This window comes from Vanessa tameamea, chromosome 6, assembly GCF_037043105.1.
Source record: "Vanessa tameamea isolate UH-Manoa-2023 chromosome 6, ilVanTame1 primary haplotype, whole genome shotgun sequence".
Lineage (NCBI taxonomy): Eukaryota > Metazoa > Arthropoda > Insecta > Lepidoptera > Nymphalidae > Vanessa > Vanessa tameamea.
In genome coordinates, this window is record NC_087314.1 from 5,122,352 (window position 1) to 5,147,293 (window position 24,942).

A 24,942-nucleotide genomic window follows, 5' to 3' on the forward strand; every position below is an offset into this window, starting at 1 on the left:
CAAGAATGATTTATTGACTTTGCGGAGTCGGAAACTAGGCATTCTAAGCTTATCCTTACTTCTTGTGCACATACAATGATTATCACTGATTTTATCAAAATGATCAATACTACTATGAATATACATAATATTGTTGTAAATATATTGTGACGCAACAGTGAGTATTCCTACTTGTTAAAAACATCCCGAAGAGAGTCTCTAGCTAGATTATAAATAGACCGGATTGCTCTCTTTTGTAAAATAAAAACAAATACAATATCTGCAGCATTACCCCAAAGTAATATGCCATATGACATAATACTGTGAAAATAAACAAAATATACTACTACGAGCGTCATGAAGTCATAAAGGCGCATTATTAATTCATTATATTAAAATAAAATGTCGTAATTTTTTGTCTGTATATCACGTGACCTAAAACACGTTCAAGTTTTATGTATAGGTTTTCTAGACGATAGAGAAGTGAGCGTCCCACAACCATTCCAGCCCTCAGCTAAATGCGTCTCAAACTCTCAAGGCTATTACTATTGTTGTTTATTGGTCAATTGTTATCGATTGTTTGTTACAATTGCGTCGATATTCATAGACTCATTTTATTATACAAAGAGAACTTCGAAACTAGAAATCGAAGATCAATTAAATACGTATGAAATACTTTTAAATTACATGTCTTATACAAACTATATGGAATAATGACACAATTGGTTTAACATTTAAACCAGTGATATATGGTATTTTTACCAACGAAGAGCACGTAAATAATGCAGGCCCGTAGGTAATAGATTTTTATTATATACCGCCATTTATTGTCAGTTATATGCGCTGACTTTAGTATAGTTTTACATTAGTACCTTATTATCTTCTTTCAACCGGCAAATATGACGAAAACCGTGTATTTTATATATAGCTACATTACGACCGTTGGTATGTTTGTCGTAAAAATTCGATGTATATTGTTCATTGTACTATCAACTTTAGTATTCAGTCATAAAATTTGTAATTGTATAACCGTTATATCAACTGCACGTTATGAATGTGTTTTAAAACTAAATTCGTGCGACTACGATTGGCTATGTGTCAAAATGCAACAATCATAACAAGCAAATGGAACGAGTTTATGTTTGTAAATATTGAGATGTACACTATAACTAATAGAGATGTGTTGAGGAATATCAGGGTTAATTACAGTCGTAGATTAAACACATTTTGTAGGCCAAGTGTCGACTAGAGATTGAAAAGAATTGGTGGTATAAATTATTATCACAACAAGTCTTGAGCCTCTTATATCTTTCAATGCTCGATATGCGTATTAATAACTGTAACAGTATCCGGCACAGAATATAATCATGGATAGTTTTTTGGCGTAGTTTTTAGCTTGGCCTATTAAAAAATCTAAAGCTTATGTCAAAAAGACATTGATAAAAAGGCATATTACTCAATACAAGATTATATTAAAGATAAAAAGGCCTGGACTTATTTTTAATTGATTTCTAGGCATTGTATATAAAAAGATTATTGTTCTTTACTAACATATTGTGGTGGAAAAGAGAAGCTATTGAGTTTCTTGCCGGTTCTTTGCGGTAGAATCTACTTTCCGAACCGATAGTAGCTTTACATTTAATTCATAAGTGTTTTTATGAGCCTCCTTGAATAAAGAATATTTTGATTTTGTACGATCAAATGACATAGACAATTACTACTTTTTACTAGTTAGACAGATTCGTAACAACTGGTAAGGGAAGAGGTCATCTTGCAAGGTTCTGTATCTTTCTTAATATACATATTTAGGTCTAGTTCCTTTAAATAACAAGACATGCTATTGTAGTCTTCCGCTAATAAATCCAGCAAGCGTAATTATATGCACATAACATCGTACATTCAATACTTGGCAGCGTTTTATTAATACAATGAACAGTTTATATATTTTTTTAAATAGAATATTTTGAAATTTAAACTTCAAATTTTGTCTTTACGATTAAATACTATGATTAAATTACTAGGGAAATAAAAGATATATTTTGTCGAATTTTAATTTATCAAAACACCACCATTATCTCTTTATATATATATATATATATTTATTTTTTGCCGGTTTTTATATATTATTAAAATAATTTGGTCTGTACATTTATGAGACGTAATTATGTATAGTAGTCATTTCAACTAGAATTGGTTTTATTCATAAATCATATTTGTTCGACATGAGATTTCTTATAGTTTGCTTTATTACGATAAAATCGTCAGTAATTTCGTATAAATATTTGTAAATGCGTCTCATCTAATGCTCGGTGATAATGATTTGATTGCTCCAGATTATCTTAAACACGTCAAGGTACAGCAATATTATCATAATTACATTTGAGTTATTTTCTTTTACAACCATTATTATTAATTTATTGATTTATGATTGATGATTATGTATATAATCTACTATATACTTATAAGGTTAAATTAGAGTTACAACTTAAATTGTAATTGAGTGTTAGTTTCTCATTGAAAGCATAACATAGCAATACTTAGTATTGTTGTGTTCCTGTTTGAAGGGCGAGCGAGCCAGTGTAACTACAGGCACAAGGGACATAACATCTTAACACCCAAGGTTGGTGTCCCATTTGCGATGTAAGAATATTTAATATTTCTTACTGAGTTATATGAGCTCGTAGATATAGACGGTAGTGAACACTTACCATCAAGTGCACCACTTGCCTCTCCGCCTATCCATAGTAAATAAATAAAAAATAATAATTTGTATAAGTCTGAGTCGCTTTACGCACTTAGTCTTTCGTCTTATGGTCGTTCGTTGTATTAGTTCTAAACTAAACGTCGTCGTATAATTATCATTTTAGTAAAAAAATAATAGCAGTATAATTTCAATGTTTTTTTTTTGGAAAAATTAAACGATAATATTATTATAATTATTATTAAATATTATTAATTATTATAGTTCTTGTTAACATATATCGCTAATTGGCTAATACTGTACTAATTACCAAAACCAAGAGGGACATCTTAGATCCCATGATTGGCTGCGCTTTGATGGTGTAATTGGCTTTTACTCATAGTGTTTACGGGCGAACGTGACAACATACACGTAACTGTACATTGATATACAATTCCATATGACTGAATTTTTTCTCATTTGTTCCAGAAATACGTTGTCAGTACAGATCGCAGTGGTGATATTCATGTCCACGTTCAGGTAAGTTTGTATCTGTCGATAATTGTGTTTAACACCTTTACCATTTTTTTTTTAATAATGACATCGTCAGAACTTTATAGTGTTTAAAAATAAATGAGCCAGCTGCAAATTATTAATGGCAATTTAGGTCTTTAAAAATTTAAGCACATCTTTCTCAAAAATCTGGAGTAACATTTCATGTCTTATTTATTTATGTGATTTCTTTAAAAACTTTATTAAATCAATTGTTTATTCTTTAAAAGCTTACAAAAACAGTTTTTTATATGATTAATAACCTGGGAAAGAGAAAACGCATAATTGCCTGAGTTTAAATTTATCAATCCACAGACCTAGAAACGTCTCGAATTTTCAGTTGAAAGTAATGTATAAACATCTCAGTAAGTCCTATTGTTATTAATTTTGTTTTAATATGGAAAACCAAAGATATAAGATTCAAATATTGAAGCATCTTGCTTACCTTTCAGTATGTCGATTTATTCCTCAGTAATAATGACTATAATAATGTAATACATTAAAATAAAGTCCACTTTTTTAAACATCGAATAAGTTGAAAGACGCTTTTAAGATACATTTGCGTAGACGTTATATTTGCGTTGATAACTTACCTTTCGTCTATTCCGTGTGAAAGTCAACCCACTGTCTACACGAACTTTTAAACAAATCTTCATTTTGTGTAACACTGGCCTTATACTAAACGATGCGAGAAAAAAATATCCTTGACATTTCCTTTATCGCGTAAATGTGGCGAGAAAATTGGCAATAACGCCGACGCCATTATTTTACATTCAAATAGACGAAGGGACATATTAGCCCTAATGTTTTCAAGATATCTACATTGTGAGTATAGTATTTCTTATTATTATACTTTACGTGTTCAACGTTCGATTTCTGCAATGTTGACCTAAAGTATTTTAATATATAAAACTTTATTTATTCAAAGATAAACTTAAGGCCTTATTCACATTAGATTGAAACTTTATTATACCAATAATTATGTAAATAGTTCTTAGGATGGTCGCAAGTTTAAACAACGATATTCTTCCAGATACATTTATTAACAATATTTTCACATTTATTTTACCCACTAATCCGTGTTTCACAATACATCCCGTATTATCCAAATCTCGCCTATAATTCTAATTATTTAAAAATAATTAGAATTATAACAAAACACTACCGCCGCGTTCAATTTCTTGACATTCTTTTTCTTACCGGCCAGTACTAATCGTGAAAAATTAAAATATTACATTACAACATATTCTAAAAATAGTCAATCGACATATTATTAATTAAATTATTCTAATAAATTATAGTTATACAATGTGTAAAAAAAAACAACTCTAACATAGTGATAATATTTATATTAACTCTTATACGAGACTCTTGACTGTTGTAAGGAGTTTTTGGACCTCTGTGGTAAAAATCCGCAAGGTATTTTCGATCGGATTGTTACTGGTGATGAAACGTGGGTTCATCACTATGACCCTGAGAGCAAGCAAGAGTCTATGCAGTGGCACAAAAAAGGATCAGACCCGCCGAAGAAGTTCAAAGTCACTCCGTCCGCAGGAAAGCTCATGGCCACGGTGTTTTGGGATTCTAAGGGAATCTTGCTAATCCAGTACACAAAAAAAGGTCAAAGTATTACTGCTGCATCATACGCAACCACCCTGCGTAATTTAAAGGAGGCAATTAAAGAAAAAAGACGTGGAAAATTAACCGCAGGTGTGTTGCTGCTTCACGACAACGCGCCGGTTCACAAGGCGCGCCTTGCCCAGGCCGCTGTGCGGGAGTACGGATTTGAAGAAATCAATCATCCACCCTACAGTCCGGACCGGGCCCCTAGTGATTATTATCTATTCCCTAATCTTAAAAGACCTTCGTGGAAAGCATTTTTCGGACGATGAAGAGTTGAAGGGAGCAATAAACGAACATTTTTCGGGCCATGAAGAAAAATATTTTTCAGAGGGAATTGAAAGTTACTTTCACGAACAAATAAATGTATTGAGATGTTAGGGGAGTATATTGAAAAATAAAATTTATTCAGAATTTTCCGCCTTTTCCTTCGTAGTAGCTAGATAAAATGAAAGAAATTAAAAATTTTAGGCAGTGGCTCACGTACACTGTGATGTGTAATGTAATCTTTAAATTTGTTTGTAGAAATATTATCTGATACGACTTGCGATAAAATATGTGTCAATTGTCACGGCAATCTGTTGGACTTATAGATCTATTCACTTACGAAGGCGCGCCCCTCCACGTTAATTATCATCGGCGTGCATTAGTGTGAGTGACGCTCCTGCTTCAAAGATATCTTAGTGTGCGTGAGACGACTAAGAGTAGACAGCAAAACTATACGTCTTCGTGAGTGTATAGACCGATACTGTAAATATGTCCATAACGAAGAAAACAATTGGTTTACTGATTGATTTAATTTATATAACGTTCATTAATCATAAGAAAATTCCAAATTTGTTTATGCTGCGTACCAGGGAAACGTTCCAAGATATGGACAGGTAACTTAATTTTAGCTTTTATGTAAATACTAATATATGATATTTACCATACGGCATACAAAATGTTTTTTATTATTATATGTACAATATGTCCCTTCGCTAAACACGTCAAAAAAATATTTTTTTGTTAATTTAATATTATATTGCACAACCCACTTAATCTCACACACACACATACAAACCCCCCTCCCCCCCACACACACTGGATTTTATCCATCAGGGTACATTGTAGGTACATACCGAAAGGAGTTCAAATAGAAAAGTGTTACAATTTTATTATATATAAATTAGGTGTAATTTTTTAACGTATAAAATACGATATGAAGTACATAACAAATAAAAACCGATTAATTGTGTACTATTTTAATTTTGCTGTTGTTATTCCAGGGTGATTTGAGCCAGCAGGACAAGAGATGCGTCTTTTTAACTGTTCACGATCTCGGCACCAACCGTAAGTCAGATAATATTCAGGTTCCACTTAGGTTTCTCATATAACAAGATCCTAACCTTGCTAACAGCTTCGATAGTTTAGGAGAATTCATGTGGTTATCGAAATTATATTGAATGGCGAGTAGTTGGAGTTTTTAAGGTTTTAAGGAATATTATGCTTGATATTATTTAGGAGATAAATATGTAAAAAAATACCATTTTTAAGCTTGACCTGTATGTATTTATGTGAAGGAATCTTACAAATCTATTTTTCACCATCTTCAAGACGTCTGATGTACTTTAAAATTGACATTAATGACCGATGACAATATTATTAATTTATGCTAGTAGGTACTCTTACGATACTGGCCAAAACTGAAATATAAAACACTGGTATTACAGGTTGCCTACGTACGATTAGATATTTAATTCGTTTAATCGAAATGTAAGGGCCAATTTGGCACATTGCCTAGAACACGTAAATTTTAACAGAAGATTACGGATACAATTACAGGCAAGCATCAGTCGCGTGACCTTTAATTATGTTTATAATTTATCTTGTTCAGCGGTGAAGGAGGACATTGATGAAAACAATGATATCGTATGGAGTGAATTTCTGCGTCATGTTCCAAACCTTCTACTGTTGAAGAGACGGTCTTTCTTAAGATCTGGAATATTTATCAGCTGTTACTTTACTTTAGTAATACATAGGTATTACTGAAAATTTTATTGTGTAAAAAGTCAATATTAAATGAATTATGGTAAATATAATTTTGATTTCAGATACTTCCATGGTGGATTTCATAAACCACCCGGCTATGGCCGAGATCAAGGAGCGGTCTTGTTTTATACACGTTGATGTTCCGGGCCACGAGGAGAACTCTCCTGATCTACCTGAATCGTAAGTTTATCGACAAGCACTCATATTTTAGTCAAAAAATCTTGAATTAATTTTTTCATACGTTGTTACTTTTTAATTTTAAGTATGCTAAACTGGTTGTAGCTTTACGTATGTTTAAAGGACGATTCAAAAGTTCTTGTAATGGCCAACTGGAATAAAGTATATATTTTTTTATATTTTAACAGTTCCAGTTAACTTATAAGCTACACCAATTTTTCAACACACACATGTATACCGGACGACCGAAGATCTATACCAATATACAACAGCTTAAATAATAAATCGTTTAAAATGCGTACTTTATTTTTTTATATATTTAGATGTTGTGTCGCACTGAATTAAAAACAATAACAAAAAATAAGTTGAAATAATGTAATACAAAATCGTATATGACAGAAAGAGGCGGAGAGAAGAAGACAGAAAAGTCACCTGCAGGGGCATAATGCTTTTTCGTTACGTGACGATTTTTTTCGTTTCACTCTACTGTAAGCCGCGTAAAAGGAGTTCGTTTCATTCCAACTGGGAGCTAATAAGTTGCTAATAAATATCAATATAATTTTAGTTGTGCAATTAATACTATTTCGTAAAAAACCCTAGATCATTTAGAATAAGCTTTCTATTTAATAAATATTTATTCGTACGAGTATGAACATAATCTATTATAGTATGCCTCAATTATTAATAATAATTTCAGCTACCCGTTTCCATCGCTGCAAACTCTTGGCGAAGACCTCATTACGGTGCTGGACTTCTTACACGTGAAATATGCCGTGGGGCTAGGGGAGGGCGCTGGTGCGAATATCCTCGCTCGATGCGGACTGGCCCATCCACGCCGTCTCCTCGGTCTGATCCTTGTCAATTGCACGGGATCTACTTCATCTGTTGCTGATGCGTTTCGTACGAGGTTCTCTCGTTGGAGAGGAACTAATTTCTCCCAGTCGGAGGAAGATTTTCTCATCTATCATAAGTTCGGACACGTGAGTTTTACGAACGAGATCCTTGATTATAGCTATCAGGTAATGTTTCTTTGTTTTGCAACTAACATCATTAAAAACTAATGCTAAATTTGGACAACGGTATTTTTCAATTTAAGATATTTCCATTTTTCTATTTTGCATAGATAAGTTAATTATAATTAATTGAGCCTAAACAGTTTAATTGCTTAAAATAATTGATAAAATTACTGAGTGATTCTGTTATTTTAGAAATATATAAGAAAATTAACGTTAAATTAATACAATTCCTAGAAATGTTCATCAAATACAGTTGTCCAAAGTTATACTGATTGAACCATAAATCAGGTAAGGAATTTGTTTTCTTGTGTTCTCTTTATATTTAGCTGATTGTTTTTAAGTTATGTTTTGTGTATGATTTGCTTTTTGTGTGTGTAACTAACTAAGTAGTGATAGATTACATTTGTAATTGCCATTATAAAACATTTTCCTTATCAGCTTTCTATATATTTTCTTAGAATTCAGATTTAACTTTTATTTTATTTTATAAATAAAAGTAGTATTAAAAACTGACAGCCTGTGAATGTTTGAAGCTTGGTTTGGTGAAGATACATATGGCAGATTTTTATTCCATACATACGGATTTCTTCGCAATATTTTTGCCACCGAATGAAGTCAGTGAGTAATATGAAACTTTACTGGAAACTGTTCGGGTTTGAACCCTTCCGTTAAGAGTCACAGATTCCAACCACTCATCTCTGCTCATTATTTTCTATTAAAAAATAACAGATTACAATTTTCTACCTTATTATTACAATATAACACATTAAAATCATTTAAAAATAAGAACTATTAGGGTTTTTTTATAGCCAACAGTACCTACTTTTCATTGATTGTGTATTATCTTTAATCGTTGTTGTACAATAATCTTTCCATAAATACTGACGATTTCTAATTATTGCTTTACTATTTACTTTAAGCTTTAGATATAACAACCATATTTACTATTCTAAGAAAATAGATATTTTTACTAACACACTAACTAACATTATATGTACATACATTTTTATATAACTTGCACGAAGGAATATAAATCTGTTAAAAATAAAGTTACTAAAAACCATCAAATAAAATTAATTATTGCTGTTTTTGCTTTCTTCGTGTAAATGTTATTGAATTTTATCTTATATTTATATCTATGTTTTTTCCTTAACCATAGGTATTTTCGTTTGTTGTATATTGGACGTAATATTTTGTATATATTTTTTTTGTAATTTTTATATATTTCATATTTATGTCGCTTTTACACCAAATTTCTTGAAAAATAAAAACAAAAATGTAATTGTTTTTTATTTGTTGTGTTGTTGTTTATTCACTCTCTGAATTTTCCGGTCCGTGTTATGTATTCGGGAGTTATTGGAGAGTTTTAGTTACGAGACATCAATTATATAATTTTTTTTTAATTTAATTTATTTATATTATTTATATTTTGAAAGTAAATCAAAAATATTTTAAACAAAAAAAAATTCTGTAGTTTGTCTTGTGTTAATTTAAAAGCTTGCATCAATACGCCTTTTCTCAAGACCCTAATTAAGAAATTTATTTAATTTAAACAGCAAATCACGAGCGATTCTACGGAGTCTGGGGAGCGAGAGCGCGAACGCATGCTTTCGGAGTACCGCTCGCGTCTTCGCGGGAACTTGAACACGCACAACATAAAGCAGTACGTGCGCGCTTTCATCAAGTAAGTAGCCGACCTCATCATCGTTTATCAGTTTAAATTGGTATAGAAACTATAGTTCTTTAATCGTGAAAAAAAATCGTTGTTTTGATACCAACGTTTTTCCTTTGAGTAAATATGTAACACAAAATATTTATTGTAATACAATTATGTTTTTTAAATTATTTTTTGTATTATACGCATTATCTTTAATCTTTGATGGTTCCGTTATTGTTATCATTAATTAAATTAATTGAATACAATATGTATAATATATTTAAATCCGTGTTTACAATGCTATTTAAACTCTATTATGACTTACTTACCAATATTTGCAATAATCAGTGTTTTTTTGGTGTATTTGAAGGTAATCGTTTCAGGAAATAACAGCGAATTGTATTACTTTGGCTGCTATAAAGTTGACTAATGAAAGAATACCATACATGGAAATAATACATGTAACAAATTTATCGAATGAATGTAAAGATTTTATATGTCAATAAAATAGAGAAATAAGATTTGGACTAGATTTTGTTTTCCGTTGGTAAACAAAAGAATGTAACTTAATTATTTAAAAATATTTTATACTTAAATGATAATTATTTGTAATCTATGTTGGAAAAGGCCATCAGTTCACAAAACAATTAAATAGCTATGATTAGCGAGTCAATAAATGTGTATACGTTAATACATACTTATGCACTCATATTTTCGTTTCATTTCGGTCAACAGTAATTCGTATAAATTATTCGCAATTCGATTCAATATCGAGAGGGACAGCAATAATACAAAAACGTTGAGGTTACATAAATATTTCTTGTAAAGGTTAATTTTCTATAAAAATATTTTTTTTTATAAAATCTTGTAATCGTGTTTATTATATACAATTCAGTTTTTAATGGTAGTTTTTTATTTTTAATAAGAATATTCACTAGTTAAAATTTGTTTAATTGATTCTGTATGACAAAACAGGCCAAGTGCGAGTAAGTCGCCTACCGAGGGTTACGTACGGTTCTTGAGACTTGTTATTATTATTTGATATGATAGCGCTTATAGTTGCCTGTCAAAGACAATCAGATAGACAGTGAAGGCTCATAATAAGGAGTTATATGTATTGCTTTCCTCAGATATGTATTCATTACGTGGTGTATCGAATTTGGAAGAATAACTTAACCACATTCCTGAGTAGAATTCACGTTCAGTTGTCATGACTCATTACAAAATGATTCGTAATAAATTTCTAATTAATTTATGTTTTATTTTTTTCTTTTGTTGATGAACATGACAATAATTAAGTGAAGGTTGAATAAAGTACGTCTCGATTTGTGCTACTTTATTTTATTGGAACAGTACCCCTAGTACGAGTTTCAATACTTCATGCGTTAATAACGTATCGACTTCTCGAAAACGTTTACGAAGTATTTGTATTCGGTAGTATGAGTTTGACATTACACGTTTGCGATAAAACCATGATAACCGTCGAGCTACTCGAAATAGACTACACCACATTCCATCTCACTTACACGCGCAAAAAAAGGTGAGAAAAATATATTCGGCTTTATTTATTGGATTTGACATTTGTCGCAAAGTATTGTCTCTAAAATTTTGAAGGTTATATTATCTTATTTTACAATGTTTATTTTATTAAAAGAAATAAAAACTGTGAATGTATTAATTTGTAAGTGTTTTAGTAGTGGTGAAAAAAGAAGAAATTACATTGAAACATGATTGGCTTAAAGATTAATTTATCGGAGTTTTAAATTATTATAAAATTCATCAAGAGGTATGTAAACATAAATTTATTATTATGCTTAATATACAATACGATCCGTTATAATTGTAAGGACCGTAAATTTATAATAGAGATTAGAAACGTTTTAAAACTTATAATACAGTGTATATTGTTTTTAATATAGAAGAATTTGAGTTAAACTGTAACTAACTTAACCTACAAGTATTGTAAATTTCATTTCCTTACAATTTTACGTTGATATACTTATACATATTTAAATTGTTGTTCTAATTTGTTTATAAAGTTTAATTTGAAACTAAGTGGCTTACTTCGCGTTTAATTGCGATGCGTCTTGTGTGTTAATTTAAACAAACATACATAGATTAATTTTATAGATAGTAACCTCTTTTTTTGTGTGAAAAATTCCATAATAAATCAAACTTAACCAATTCAAACTTATGTTTAAATGATTATGTTATATTGATAATACCCAAATGATGTTTGCGTTTCAGTATATTATAATAATATGCATATATAATTATCATAAAATATATAGACCTAATATTTCTATTATTAGATTACAATTATTCTATGATCATGATTATTTTATGTTTGTGAATGTTTTAATAAAAAAATATTGTTTGTGATTACAGTTCCAAAGAAGAAATACAAACCTAGACAATACTACAAATATATACATCCATGCTGCATTTTCCAGTGTGATGCTACATCTATAACTTCAAGAACCTTTGTAAAAATATAGTTTAACATATTTAAAACAAATAATAATTATTTCATAACTTGTTTTATTATTCCTAAAATATAATTATATGTACTACATATGTACATAAACTTTTTATTTCAATTAAACACTAAAGAGTTAATAGTTTTAATTGTTAGTTTTAATATTCCCAATTATTGAAAAAGTATAAATAACAACAACATAGTATTTTACTAAACAATAAGAGTGTTTTTGAAGTTGATTATTTATTAGAGTTATTATTAGTAGAGAATAATAGTTAATTAATAATACTATGCATAATCCCCATCATATCTTCAAAGCATTCTCAACTGCCATAAACCAATGAATATAAAAAAAAGTAAAGCATTTTTATTGTTTTTGAAAATAAGTACTAATTTAAACAATATACATATCACAATGATATCTTTTATTTTAATATTTAGTTCGGGTTGGGTTTAGAATAAACCTCCACGATTTTGGGAGAACAAATTGTTGGGGCTGGGTTTAGAATAATCCTCCACGATTTTGGGTGAACCAATTGTTGTATATGTTAGAGGATTGGTCCCTGATTACAATACCACTCGCGTCCTGCGAAACTGCACCATTTTCGAGAAAATTAAGAAACACTATCATAACCTATACACGCGTAAAAAATATGTCAAATAAATCGTAATATCACTATCAGAGCAGGATAAGTAACTATTTTGTTTAAGTTCGACAAGGATTTTGCCATTATCTCAGGAACGAAGCAAATTCGCATGATGGGAATGGTACCTGAGCATAGGGAGGATACTCATATTTTTATTTATTTATTTATTTATTGGAAAAGTTACACCATCAACATATCACTAAGCACTTAAAATTAATATCTGTTGGGTAACATACAAAATGATACGTCTTTAAAGGTGTAAACAACATATCCTTCCCCACAGCCCCTCTACCCCCTGCTCCTGCAGCAGATTACTAAACCGCAACCTTTAGTTCTCTGATCTAAGCAAATTAATGACATTATGATAGGGAAATTAAATTCTTTTACACAATTATCATTTATTTTCAATGTAATTAAATAACGTGTTAGGATGCCATTTAAAAATACATTTTAAATTTAGACTCACCTTGCGTTTGTATCACATTTGTAAATATATTTAAAATAAATTAATATTTATTATTCATTTCTTTTTCACATCTTAACACAAATACTTATTAACTTTTTTCTAAGGCAATTCTCAAGAAAATATGTTAGTTTAAAATATGGCTAATTAAAGATAAATTTCACCGCAGAATTCAATTTCGTTGCTTTTTATTGTTATAAAAGGCTACCATAACGGTTGTAGCTAGTCTTCAAGCATAATATTGCCTCACACGCTTAATAGTTAATTTTCAAAATGAAGTTTCACTTGCTCTCACCTATATATATCAAGTGAGTTCAAACTCGATAAGAAATTAACGAAAACGTCAATTTACATGCGTAAATCTGTCAAAAGTGTTACTCGTATTACCAAAATGTCGAAAACCGCCCGTTATTTCGACTTCAAACTCGATAACGTTAATTATAAAAACCTTTACTACCGATTTTAGTTCCTCTGCGTTTACGCTTGTGGCGCTGATAGGATTTGTATGAAAAGAAAACCGAAAGTAAATTACTTGAAGTTAACTGTCAAATTCGTACTAAGGGTATAATAATAATAATAATAAGGGTAATGATAGTGTATAAATTAAAAAAAGGTCACCTCGCTGTTTGAGTTAAAATCATTAATATATATCATTTTATCAGTTCATAAAAAAACTTAGAAGAACTCTGTATTCTCCTTTAACCTTTATATATCAGCCATCAGCCTAATAGTTGTATATTGATTACGTTTTTTTTATTTTTATTATACTTGTTTCAGTCGCAAAGACCTAATCCTTAAAGGCTGTCAACCGGACATACTTCTGATCACGGGCATGTTAAGTCCATACGCCACTGTGGTGGAGAAGATGTACAAGGAACTCGACAAGGACAGGGTCACTATACTCAAAGTGGAGCGAGCTGGTGATGTTCTGTCTGAAGCTGTAAGTATAATAAAACATACTTTCTTGATAATTGCTTAAGGTTCCTTATTTAAATTTAAAATCGATAACTTTAATTGGTGTTAATATAATAAATTTGAAGAAAGTTTAGTTTAGTTATTTGATTTCATAAGAGGACGAGAAAAAAAAAAATATATATTCATTTCTACAAGGGCATTAAACAATAGGCTCGTTATCCTTGACTTTGAATCTTTCGATACTTTATTTATCATGATTTCTTAGGAAAATATATTCACTTATATACGTGTTATATAATCTAAAAACATCTAAATTGCTCAAAATATAGAGGTTTACTTGGTGGCAGGGCTTTGTGCAAGCCCGTCTGTGTAGGTACCACCCACTCAACACCCACCCACAAACAGCAATACTTACTATTGTTGTATTCCGGTTTGAAAGGTGAATGAGTCAGTGTAACTACAGGCACAAGGGACATAATATCTTACCTCCAAAGGTTAGTGGCGCATTGGTGTAATGTAGGGAATGGTTATTATTTCTTACAGCGTCAATGTCTATGGGCTGTAGTGACCACTGATCCCATCCGGTGGTCCATGGCCCACCTACCAAATACATAAAAAAGGTCTCAAAATAATATGGATGTAAAGATACAAATTCTAATTATTATTACCGATGGACAAAAATATATTTTTAACAATTTAAACCTATTTTCTTTGCATTCAGAGAGAGAGAGAGTTTTATTTGTGAGAAGTAAGTTTAAGACAATATGTCCCACAATTGGTACTACGGCAATTAACCGTAAAACAAATTATTCTGATATCGATTGAATGCAAATAGACTGAGCCCTCATCTTGAATGGGGCTCAGGAACGGAACCTTGAATGAAGCTATTCTTAAAGAGACATCATGTACGTGACATTGAGTTTAATCAGTGTAGGTATCGAAAAGTAAAATAATTTAAAAGTAATAGAAATATATTTACAAAAAAGATGGAAAGAAGGAGAAGAAAAGAGGAAGAGAAGGATTAAAGAAAGTTTTAACGAAAAAAGAAACACACAAAAAAGATACAAAAAAATGTATTAGTAACAGAAAAATATTGAATCAGATTTTAAAAATGCTATATTTTTTATTTATTATGATTCGAAAAGCTGTTAACGTAGTTGCTGGTGGTTGTGTTGCTCTTTCCAATAAATTTGCTTCATTAAAATAAACACGTTGGCCATTCTCAAGATGCACAGCCAAGTGAACAAAAATAGGATGTCTTTCGTGCATTGGAAACGACAGAATCCTCCAGACGGCTTCATTACTACTAATATAGCAACATCGAAAACAGCCATATCGCTCCCTTTATTTACATACTTGCAAATATATTTAATGGATTTGACTGAATTACAATACTCCACATTTATATGAGCATTGAATATTTTCGATAATAATGGACAATACGGAACTATCCAACGATTATCAATTTCAACGTTCTGGTTACGCATCCTAACGATTGCAGTTTTTCCATTATCGTTAGGTGATCTACGTCGATACAACGGATATCCGTCATTGCCCGTTATTGTGTCTGAAGTCAATTGCCTTGGGTATCGTTTCGAACACATTCCATCAATCATACAAGGCGAATTCATATTTAGTTCACCGCACGGACCATGTATCATGTTTTTAACGACAACGTGAAATAACTCTGGATCAACAGTTTGATAGGGAATTTCAGCTGATATAACGTTATCGATTTGTTCCGGAGTTATTTTATGTACCAGCCAAATTAATATATGTGCATGCGGCAATCCCCTTTTTTGCCATTCAATGGAGTACATATGGCAACGCACCTCTCCAAATACACATATTTTTAAAATTAAATCTATAAGTGCTGTCATGACGATCATTTGTCGACTGTTCTTTAAATAAATTGTTTTTAATATCATCCCACTGCGGATTACATGTAAATTTAATGAACAGATCAGGTCGACCATATTTTCGTACATAAGACATTGCGTCTTGTGCATATTCGTTCATATGCCGTGGGCTACCAGTAAACGAAGATGGCAATATAGTCAATCGCCCGATGTCATTTACATCAGCATCATTCGCTATCGCATCTTGCAAATGAATATATTCTTCGGGTCTTAATTTTGCTTGGTTGAAACGAATAAAATTAAGACGTTCAGTTTCTATTTTGGCATACATATCAACGATGTACTGATGATATAGTTTACCACATCTCAAGATATAATTTTGTGCTTGTGGACGAACCATCAATCGATACGAATAAAAATTCATGGCACTAACTTTTTTCTGTATATGTAGACCTGAAAATAAATGCAAAATGTGACTTTGGAAAATGAAAATGTCAACACACAGAAAATAGGATAATTATTTACCGGTTTGTGGATCAGTCATTGGTATATTGATATGGTAGCCATCGTCACCTTTCCAATGCAATATTGGGTATTGTAATGCATCATAACTACGATGAAGTTCCGAAACACGTTGCAATTCCTCATTTCTGCGATGAAGTACAGTATCACGGGATTTTAACTGATCACCAACAATTACAATTGCAACTTCATCAATTGTCGGTGCATTGAATCGCCTGGCATGCTCTCCAAAAGGTGTTCTATATGCACTTGTTACGATTTTGTGATTATCAGATGGCATACGATCGAGAGAAATTTTAAACAATTGAACTAATGCGTTATGCTGACTGTAACATGTATGCAATTTTAGGTTGTTGGATAAGAATTTTTAAAACTATCGAATACTTTATGATTAAGATTGATATAAATATGGGACAATCCAGTTGAAGTATTTACCTTAAACGTCGGCATGAAATTATCCCTAATAATTTTAGTAGCACCATTCCGGGCGTTTCACCTGAAAATTTTGCCGCATCACAATATGGACATATTACGTCCATCATTCCAATGTATCCGTACATACTATAATCAATCTGACTGTTGTAATTAAAAGCAGCACACATCGTTTCAGTCAAAGTAGCACGACGTATTCGTGATCGCCGTGGAAGATTCAGTACAGGCACAGGGTCGGCAGATCTATTTCGTGCACTACGTTCATGCTGCGATTCATTAGCCTGTGTGCGTTCATCTGCAGTCTGTGATCGTCTTTGTGATGTCACATAATTTGAATTACGCGTTCGCCGACCTATATTTGCTCGTCTGGCTCGTGGCATTGATCCTTCATCCTTCATATACAAAGAAAAAAAGAAATTGAAAACAAATTGCTACATTAATAGTGGTGTATCAGTATTTATACATGTGTGTCTGGAAATATACGGGATGAAATATTGGTGGTTATTTTCCCGCAAGATATCGATTCAGTTTCGCGTAAAAATAAAAATACAAAAGGAGTAGGTATTGACTACTAAATCAATTCTTTGCGGGAAAACAACCAACAAAATTTTACCCTGTACCTATATAACTGCATTCGTTGTCAATGTATAAAAAAATGTCAATAAAATAATCCATTACAAAATAATAAAATACACAGCTATATGTTTTTTTCAAATTAAGAAACACATACATGTAATCACTTCAACAGTTCAAAACTTACCGTTTGTGTAAATGCGTTTGGCAATTTAATTCAAATAAAGCCTGCTAACTATATGAAACACCGACAGCGCACAGAAAAACTGAGTAAAATTTAAAAATTGAAAGTACACGCTACTTTTAAATAGACAAACGTATAAGAAATATTATAAACACTACCATGCGTTTGACAGACACACACACATACATAATTATGCTTCATAGTACGTCCATACTGACTATGATAACGCAACCATGTCAAAAAAATAATTATAATAATGACAGAGTATCGTCCAACTGAGTCTCATTTTTCCTATTTTTCGTATTTTATATTTCTTAGCAATTAATGACGGTCGAACTTCCTAATTGCTCTTATTACCTAATATATGCACGTTCATCATAAAGTTTGTTTAAATAGGGATTTTTTTAAAGTGTACTGGATTCGATTTACTGACATGAAATATAGTTGATAGGTATTGTTTTGCAGTTAGATAAGAACTTAGTACATTATTGAGTTCATAGGTCATATTATTTGCTAGAAAAAAATCAATTAGTTTTAAAAGTAATTTAGATTTAATCATTTGTTTTTAAAAGATCAGTAATGTGCACCGACTCCTTTTTTATAAACTGATGACATTTATTCATTTATTATAATATCATGAATTTATTCCTAAGTTGATTATTTCTCACCAATGTTATATAAAACGCACATCATGCTCGTATATACATATTTCCTCGCCAGTGAACACTAATACTACGTCTCCGGTATTGCATCGTTTGAAAGTAAAAGTAGGTGGAACTCGTACAACCACGATAGGCGCAGTTGCTGGCGCGACCTGTTTGGTGCGCTCTTGTGAGTCAAGCAATATTATTTTGTAGAAGATTATTTCTAGTGGTGCAGTACTAAAAATGATTATTCTGTATTTAATCGTCGTTATAGTAATGGTAGGTATGGTTGTTGGCTTGTATCAGAAAAACACCAATATAATATGCAAATCTAAAAAGAGACTTGATGGAAAAACTACCATAGTTACTGGAGGAACATCAGGAATGGGTCTTCGAATTGCAACGGATTTCGCTGATAGAGGAGCTCGAGTGATCGTAGCTTGTCCATTTGTCGATGAAGGAACTCGTGGTAGGAAATTTATCGTCGACAAAACTGGCAACGAAGAAGTTATTTTTAAACTTCTAGACCTGGCATCTACTGCATCGATACGTAAATTTTCCGAGGATGTGATTAAAACTGAAAAAAGACTGGACATTTTGATTAACAATGCAGGTGTTGGTAACGTCGAAGATTTTGCTACTAAAGATGGACTGAATTTCACAATGCAAGTGAATTATTTTGGACAATATTTATTAACGCTATTATTGCTGCCCTTATTAAGAAAGACGGGAAACAGCTTGGAACCTTCTAGAATTGTGAATACAGCGTCAATTTTGCACAACATAGGTAGCGTTAATTTCGAGAAAATAAATTGTCCAAATTATTGGTATCCAATACAATTGTACGCGAATAGCAAACTTTGTTTGATATTATTTACTCGTGAATTAGCAAAGAGGTTGAAAGATTTAAAAGAATTTAATGTTAAAGTTAATTCTGTGGATCCAGGTGCTGTTGGTACCACAATTTTTAATACGACAGGAAAGTACTACGGTGGTTTTATAACATTTTTATTCTCAGTGCTGTTTAAGACACCTTGGGAGGGCGCGCAAACCGCAATCCATGTGGCATTAGATAAGAAGGCTAGTCTCGTAAGTGGAGAACTTTTTAAGAATTGCAAATTATCTCGGGCTAAAGAGACTGCGTATGATGATGATTTGGCTTGTTCACTTTGGGAAGAATCTCGAAAACTTATTGGTTTATGTGTGGACGAATATGAACAATGTTTCCAAGTCTTAAAATAATTGGTTCCGGTTTTCCATTTAACTTTCGAACAAAAATAAATCATAAATTCGTTATGAACGTATCGATTTGTATGATTTCTTTGTTTTAAAGGAAATTATAATAAAGGTAATGGTGATATCATATCTTTACATATAAGTAGAAAAAACAGATATATACATATATTGTTATTTATGTAGCTGTTTACTCAAGCGATCACTGATATAATAATAAGTCATGGAAAACTATATTGTGAGTACTTTTTTCTATGCAGCCATGATATAAATTTACCGAACTCCTACTTATTATTTATTTACTTAAACCAAAGATTAAAATCTTATTTACGATTTATCGAATCGAATGTAAGAAATTATACGGTATTTATATAAGATTAATTATACGGTTTTATTAAAATACCATTAAAATTATTCATCATACTTTGAATATTTTGTAATGCGACATGTTTGTATTTACTTACTTAAGTAAATTAAGAAATACGATAATGAAAAATATAAAGTAAAAGTTAATATATTATATAAATTATAATACATTGTTTTATTGACTGCGTTTAATTTCCTACGTCATAATTTTAATTTTAGTGTTTATCCAATAATTAAAATACGAGAGGCCTGTTTAAATATGACTGTAGAAAGATATTGGTTTATAAAGAGATTGGTTAAAACACTTGGCGGAATTATGATGGGCTGAAACAGCGTTACTAAAGCAAAAAAAATAACATAGGTAACAGTAACCGGGTGATGATATGTTAAATTGATAATAATTGACAATAAATAATTCAAATAACATATGTATGTATAACATAGCACTTTCCATTTATGTTTTAGAGTTTTATGATCCTATGTTTTTATTCTAACGGTTTTAACATGTTGACCATTATGTTTTATTTTATCGTATTTAAAATCAACATATAAATTTATTATAAAAAAATGTTTACAGCCGGCGAAAGTAGCACAATCGTTACTCCTGTTCTGTCAAGGTCAAAGTCAATTGACGTCATTACCTCCACCGGGAGTCGAACGGCGAATGTCACGTGGGATGTCAATGGAGGAGTACGACAAGCCAAACATAAGAAGGTTGTCTCTTACTCCGAGTCTCGCAGAATCACCTCCGCTGAGGAAATTGTAAGATATAGCTGGATAATTTATATCTATAAATATGTTTTCATTTATTTTTCATTGTATTTTTTATTACCTGTAAATCAAAATATGAGGACCATCTAATTGTAAGCCAACAAATAATTACACTACGTATATAATCTTGACCACCTATGATTATAAAATGGCTTTATTTTTAATGAATAATCATTTTCTGAAATATTTATACATATTGCGGTGAATAATAAACAAGTATTTTGTCTTATATTGATGTTAGTTGAAATGACCCACCGTATACTACGTGTATTGTAATGGGCGAAACTTTATAGCACGGTATTGCTATTCTCTAAGAACAACTCGAAATTCAACACCGCCGTGAAAATTCCCAAAGCGATATTATTTACAAGCTTCTAAGGACATACGTATCAAAATTGCGTGTCATATCATATCAGTTCTTAGAATAGCAAATTCTAAAAGTTTTTAATTTGAAATAAAATGAAAATATTTTCTATAAAATGTTCGTGATTTAATATAAAATATGCAATGCATACGTATATTTATTTGCAATACAATAACAGGTTATTTTATATATGAATATACGTATTAATTGCACATTATATAATAAGTATGTAATGATTAAAATTATATACCTATTTATTTTTCAAACGATATTATTAAATATTTAGAATATTTTTGGATTTTGAAATTATTCGAAAATTATAATATGCAATATACGGACTTTTTTTAAAGTACGTTTAATAACTTAAATAAACCCAAACATAAGGAAAATGTTATTAAAAAAAAAAACAAACAATTCAGCAAATAATGAGTTATTTAAATATATTTTTTCATATAATATGTTTTGTAAATAATATATTACTGTATATCAATACCATATGCATATTTAATTAGTAAATTGTAACCAAAGTTCAAATATCATAATATAATCAAATGATAACTATAATATGTATCAATATTATAATAAGTTATTATAAGTAAATCAGCAAATAAGCTTTAACCAAACAGATTTTGAAATATCATTAATAGATTTTTAAAACGAAGTCATAAAACGTAACTTTAAAAATATTATTATTTAAAAATATTTAATGAATATATTTATTCTATGAACAATTTCTCTCGTCTGTGTAATGGAGGATGAAGTACTTTTCGTGTTTTTTTTTTGTTTTGTTAGCAGAAATCCATAATAATAAGCTATTTAATGGGAATATTCTAAATCTGAAGTTACTTTAAACTTAGGTGGCCAACGTGGTGATTTTGTAACTGCGAACAAATATAATTTTTTTTGTGATATTTGTACATACATCTGTAACGGATCTTGTAATTATTCTCAAATTCGATCTTCGAGGTCACTTGGAAGATATCTCTAGTACGAGATTAGTATTTCTTTATTTACTTACAACATTTCATTTTATGTAAACATATTTTCACCAGCTTTTCTCCTAACCAATTGTACATTGGTGCCAAGGATTATACGCAGACGGATATATGTACATCGCTGTGTAGAACACAACTGTGAATGTGTGTATGTGTGTTGTATAGATATTTTTGTTCCGACTTTTAGACATCGTTAGATTTGAAACGTAATGAGATTTGTTAAGTTACCGTTTTATTGTTTTTTGTTAACGAACGAGTTCTAAGTCAAAGTAAACTAAATTATTTATCTCTTTCGTATATATTAAAAATGTTTATGTATGTATAATAAGAGTGTATGTTTATAATATAAATATGTACTAGAAGCAAAATTTGAGAGAAATTTTCATTTTATATTATTTAATTATTTTTAAAAATATGGTGTTTTTTAAATGTACATTTCTTAAAATTTTCTGGTACACCTAACATGCTCTTAAAAATAATAAATATTAAAAAAATTAAATCGAATCTTGATTCTAACAACAATCAATAACATATCGTAAATTATATAATATTGTAAATTAACAAGAATAACGACAAAAAGTGCCATGTATAAGCAGTTATTGTGTTTATTTATTCTCTACATTTAGTTCTTAGTTACTCAATAAACTACGTTTTATTATAATTATGTTTATGTTTTGAATAAAAAACTGAAGAAAACACGGTAACAATTCCTTTGTTATGGTAAATAAGTTCATGTTTATAGATGGTTTTATAAAGTTATGCTTTTTTATATCCATTGCGTTAATATTTTATGAATTATCGTTATGTGTATTGTTTACTTTACAATAAATAGTTTTGAATCTCGAATTTGTTTCATTTGCCACAAAAGGCGAAAGATTTTTTTAAATATTTTAAATAAGTTGTCGCTTGCGGTGTCTTGCGTTTTTGGGGGTTGATCGTCAGCTGTTACGCAAAAAATTTTAAGGTGATATTCGGAAAGTCAATTGCAATGAGTTTTACGTTTATTTTATCATTATAGAAGAAAACTGTAAGGGTTTAAGTACTTATATTATTAATTTAATTTACATTTTCATAAGAAATAAGCCCAGTGATTAGATGATTTACAAATAATTTGGTGAAGCTGGCGATAGGACATAACACCATGTAGTTTTTTAAAATAGCTAAAAACGCTAAACATCCGCTTAATAGTAGGTAATTGAGATTCTATTTAACTTACTTATATAATCAAATCTTACCACTTAAATGTGCCAGATGAAGTCGAAGAAGACGAATATTTCGTACTAAACATGTTAAAATATTTTTTGTCGTGGTAAGCCTTTTGCAAGCACGTCTAGGTAGGTACCATCCACTCATTACATATACTACCGCTTAGCAGTAATATTTAGTATTGTTGTGTTCTATTTTTAACACAACAATAATAAGTATCGAATGTTTTGAGTAAGCCAGATTTAAAACATGTTTCTTTATAGTTTTTTTTATGTAGGTATAGAACAAGAAATTAGAAGAAAAGCGCGTTGGCGTTTTATAAAAACTGGTTCGATTAAAGTTACGTCAACGAAATAACTGTAATAATCTTGCGGTCATAGTACCCTGGTATCCCACGTTCTGAAATCAACGTGACTTTGTATCTCGATGTGTTGGAATGGGATTTATTGGTTGCGGAAAATGTAACTTTAAAAAAGTTGCTATAAAGTGCTATTTTGATAATCAATATCTAGAATAGGATAGCGTAGCCTTGCGATCTCTCGTTCCTTCATTAAGCCCTGGTATCGCATGTTTTGAGTTAAGCATGACGTAAGGTTATCAATACATCGTCATTATCCATTATTTTGTATTGTTGTATTTTAAAGTAATATTTAAATTATATTAATTAACTATCCATTTAAAACAAAAAACTTTGTTTCGGGTTTGATATATTCATATATTTAACAAGGGAACGCCTTTTAGATTTTTTATTGGGTGTTTGTTAATTCAATAAATACGTTCTTTGTAAACCCTTAACACATGCGAAGCCAAGACGGGTGGCTAGTAACAAACATTATAAATAGTACACTATTCAGTTATACACGGTCTCATTGTATTGATTTTTTATAATGCTTTGGTCAATTTGTTTATGGATAATTAGAACGCGTGCAGGTATTCTTCGATTGATATTCTCATATTCTAACTATCAATCGCGGGCGAGTTTCTCGCTAGATTTGTGTTTATAATAATTCCTCTCGTGCTTGGCGGGGAAGTAAAATATCGTAAGGAAAGTGGCATGTTTCTGAATAAAAACAAAATTTGGTAAAAAACAGAGGCTCCAAATATTCTCCTTAAAAGGGAGCCCGAGTTAGCCCAGCAATGGGATATGTAATTGCACAGGCCGATACGCTTATAATTACTTTGACAAACTTTAATATTTTGGTAGGAATAACTTTATCCTAAGGATATTTGAACTTTAACTAAGCCGCAATAAAGTGCAATTTTGATGATTCGCTGGAATAGCGATCCCTTCATGAAAACCTGGTATCCGATATTTCAGTATAAGCATGACGTAATCTGATACATCGAAATTGTTGATATATAGATATTTATCAAATCAATCTGCGTTTGACTAAACAAGAGTGAGTATATAAAATTGAAAGTGTTTTAGTAAGAAGTATGTGTCGAGTGTCGGCATTATGACATTAAAAGTGAAAACAGTATTACTTTGATTTGTTGATTGCGCTCGAGCCGTCGTACCGTGCGGTCGTGTCTGAATTATATTGTGTCATCAATGTTTCTCGAAAGTTTTTTACAAT

General features: G+C 30.7%; 2 protein-coding genes across 6 annotated transcripts in view; both read left to right on the forward strand.

Annotated features, from left to right (window-relative positions):
• The window catches only part of LOC113393564 (uncharacterized protein ZK1073.1), a 48,426-nt gene extending 25,804 nt beyond the window's left edge, over window positions 1-22,622 (forward strand). For 4 of the 5 annotated variants that reach the window (XM_026630526.2, XM_026630521.2, XM_026630524.2 and 1 more), the window contains 7 exons: window positions 3,149-3,199; window positions 6,100-6,163; window positions 6,925-7,042; window positions 7,737-8,058; window positions 9,612-9,739; window positions 14,079-14,241; window positions 20,607-22,622. In XM_026630526.2, the coding sequence (XP_026486311.2) occupies window positions 3,149-3,199; window positions 6,100-6,163; window positions 6,925-7,042; window positions 7,737-8,058; window positions 9,612-9,739; window positions 14,079-14,241; window positions 20,607-20,795 (1,035 nt within the window). In that variant the 3' untranslated portion in view covers window positions 20,796-22,622. The remainder of the gene's footprint in view (window positions 1-3,148; window positions 3,200-6,099; window positions 6,164-6,924; window positions 7,043-7,736; window positions 8,059-9,611; window positions 9,740-14,078; window positions 14,242-20,606) is intronic. The other variant, XM_026630523.2, reaches the window with a different exon arrangement.
• LOC113393565 (retinol dehydrogenase 11-like) lies at window positions 18,445-19,734 on the forward strand. Its single transcript, XM_026630528.2, has one exon. The coding sequence runs from the start codon at window positions 18,674-18,676 to the stop codon at window positions 19,670-19,672; it is 999 nt and encodes a 332-aa protein (XP_026486313.2). The 5' UTR covers window positions 18,445-18,673; the 3' UTR covers window positions 19,673-19,734.
• Window positions 22,623-24,942: the final 2,320 nt, after the last annotated feature.

Coding starts and splice junctions, on each gene's coding strand:
- LOC113393565 (XM_026630528.2), top strand. CDS start 18,674: ATGATTATTCTGTATTTAATCGTCGTTATAGTAATGGTAGGTATGGTT.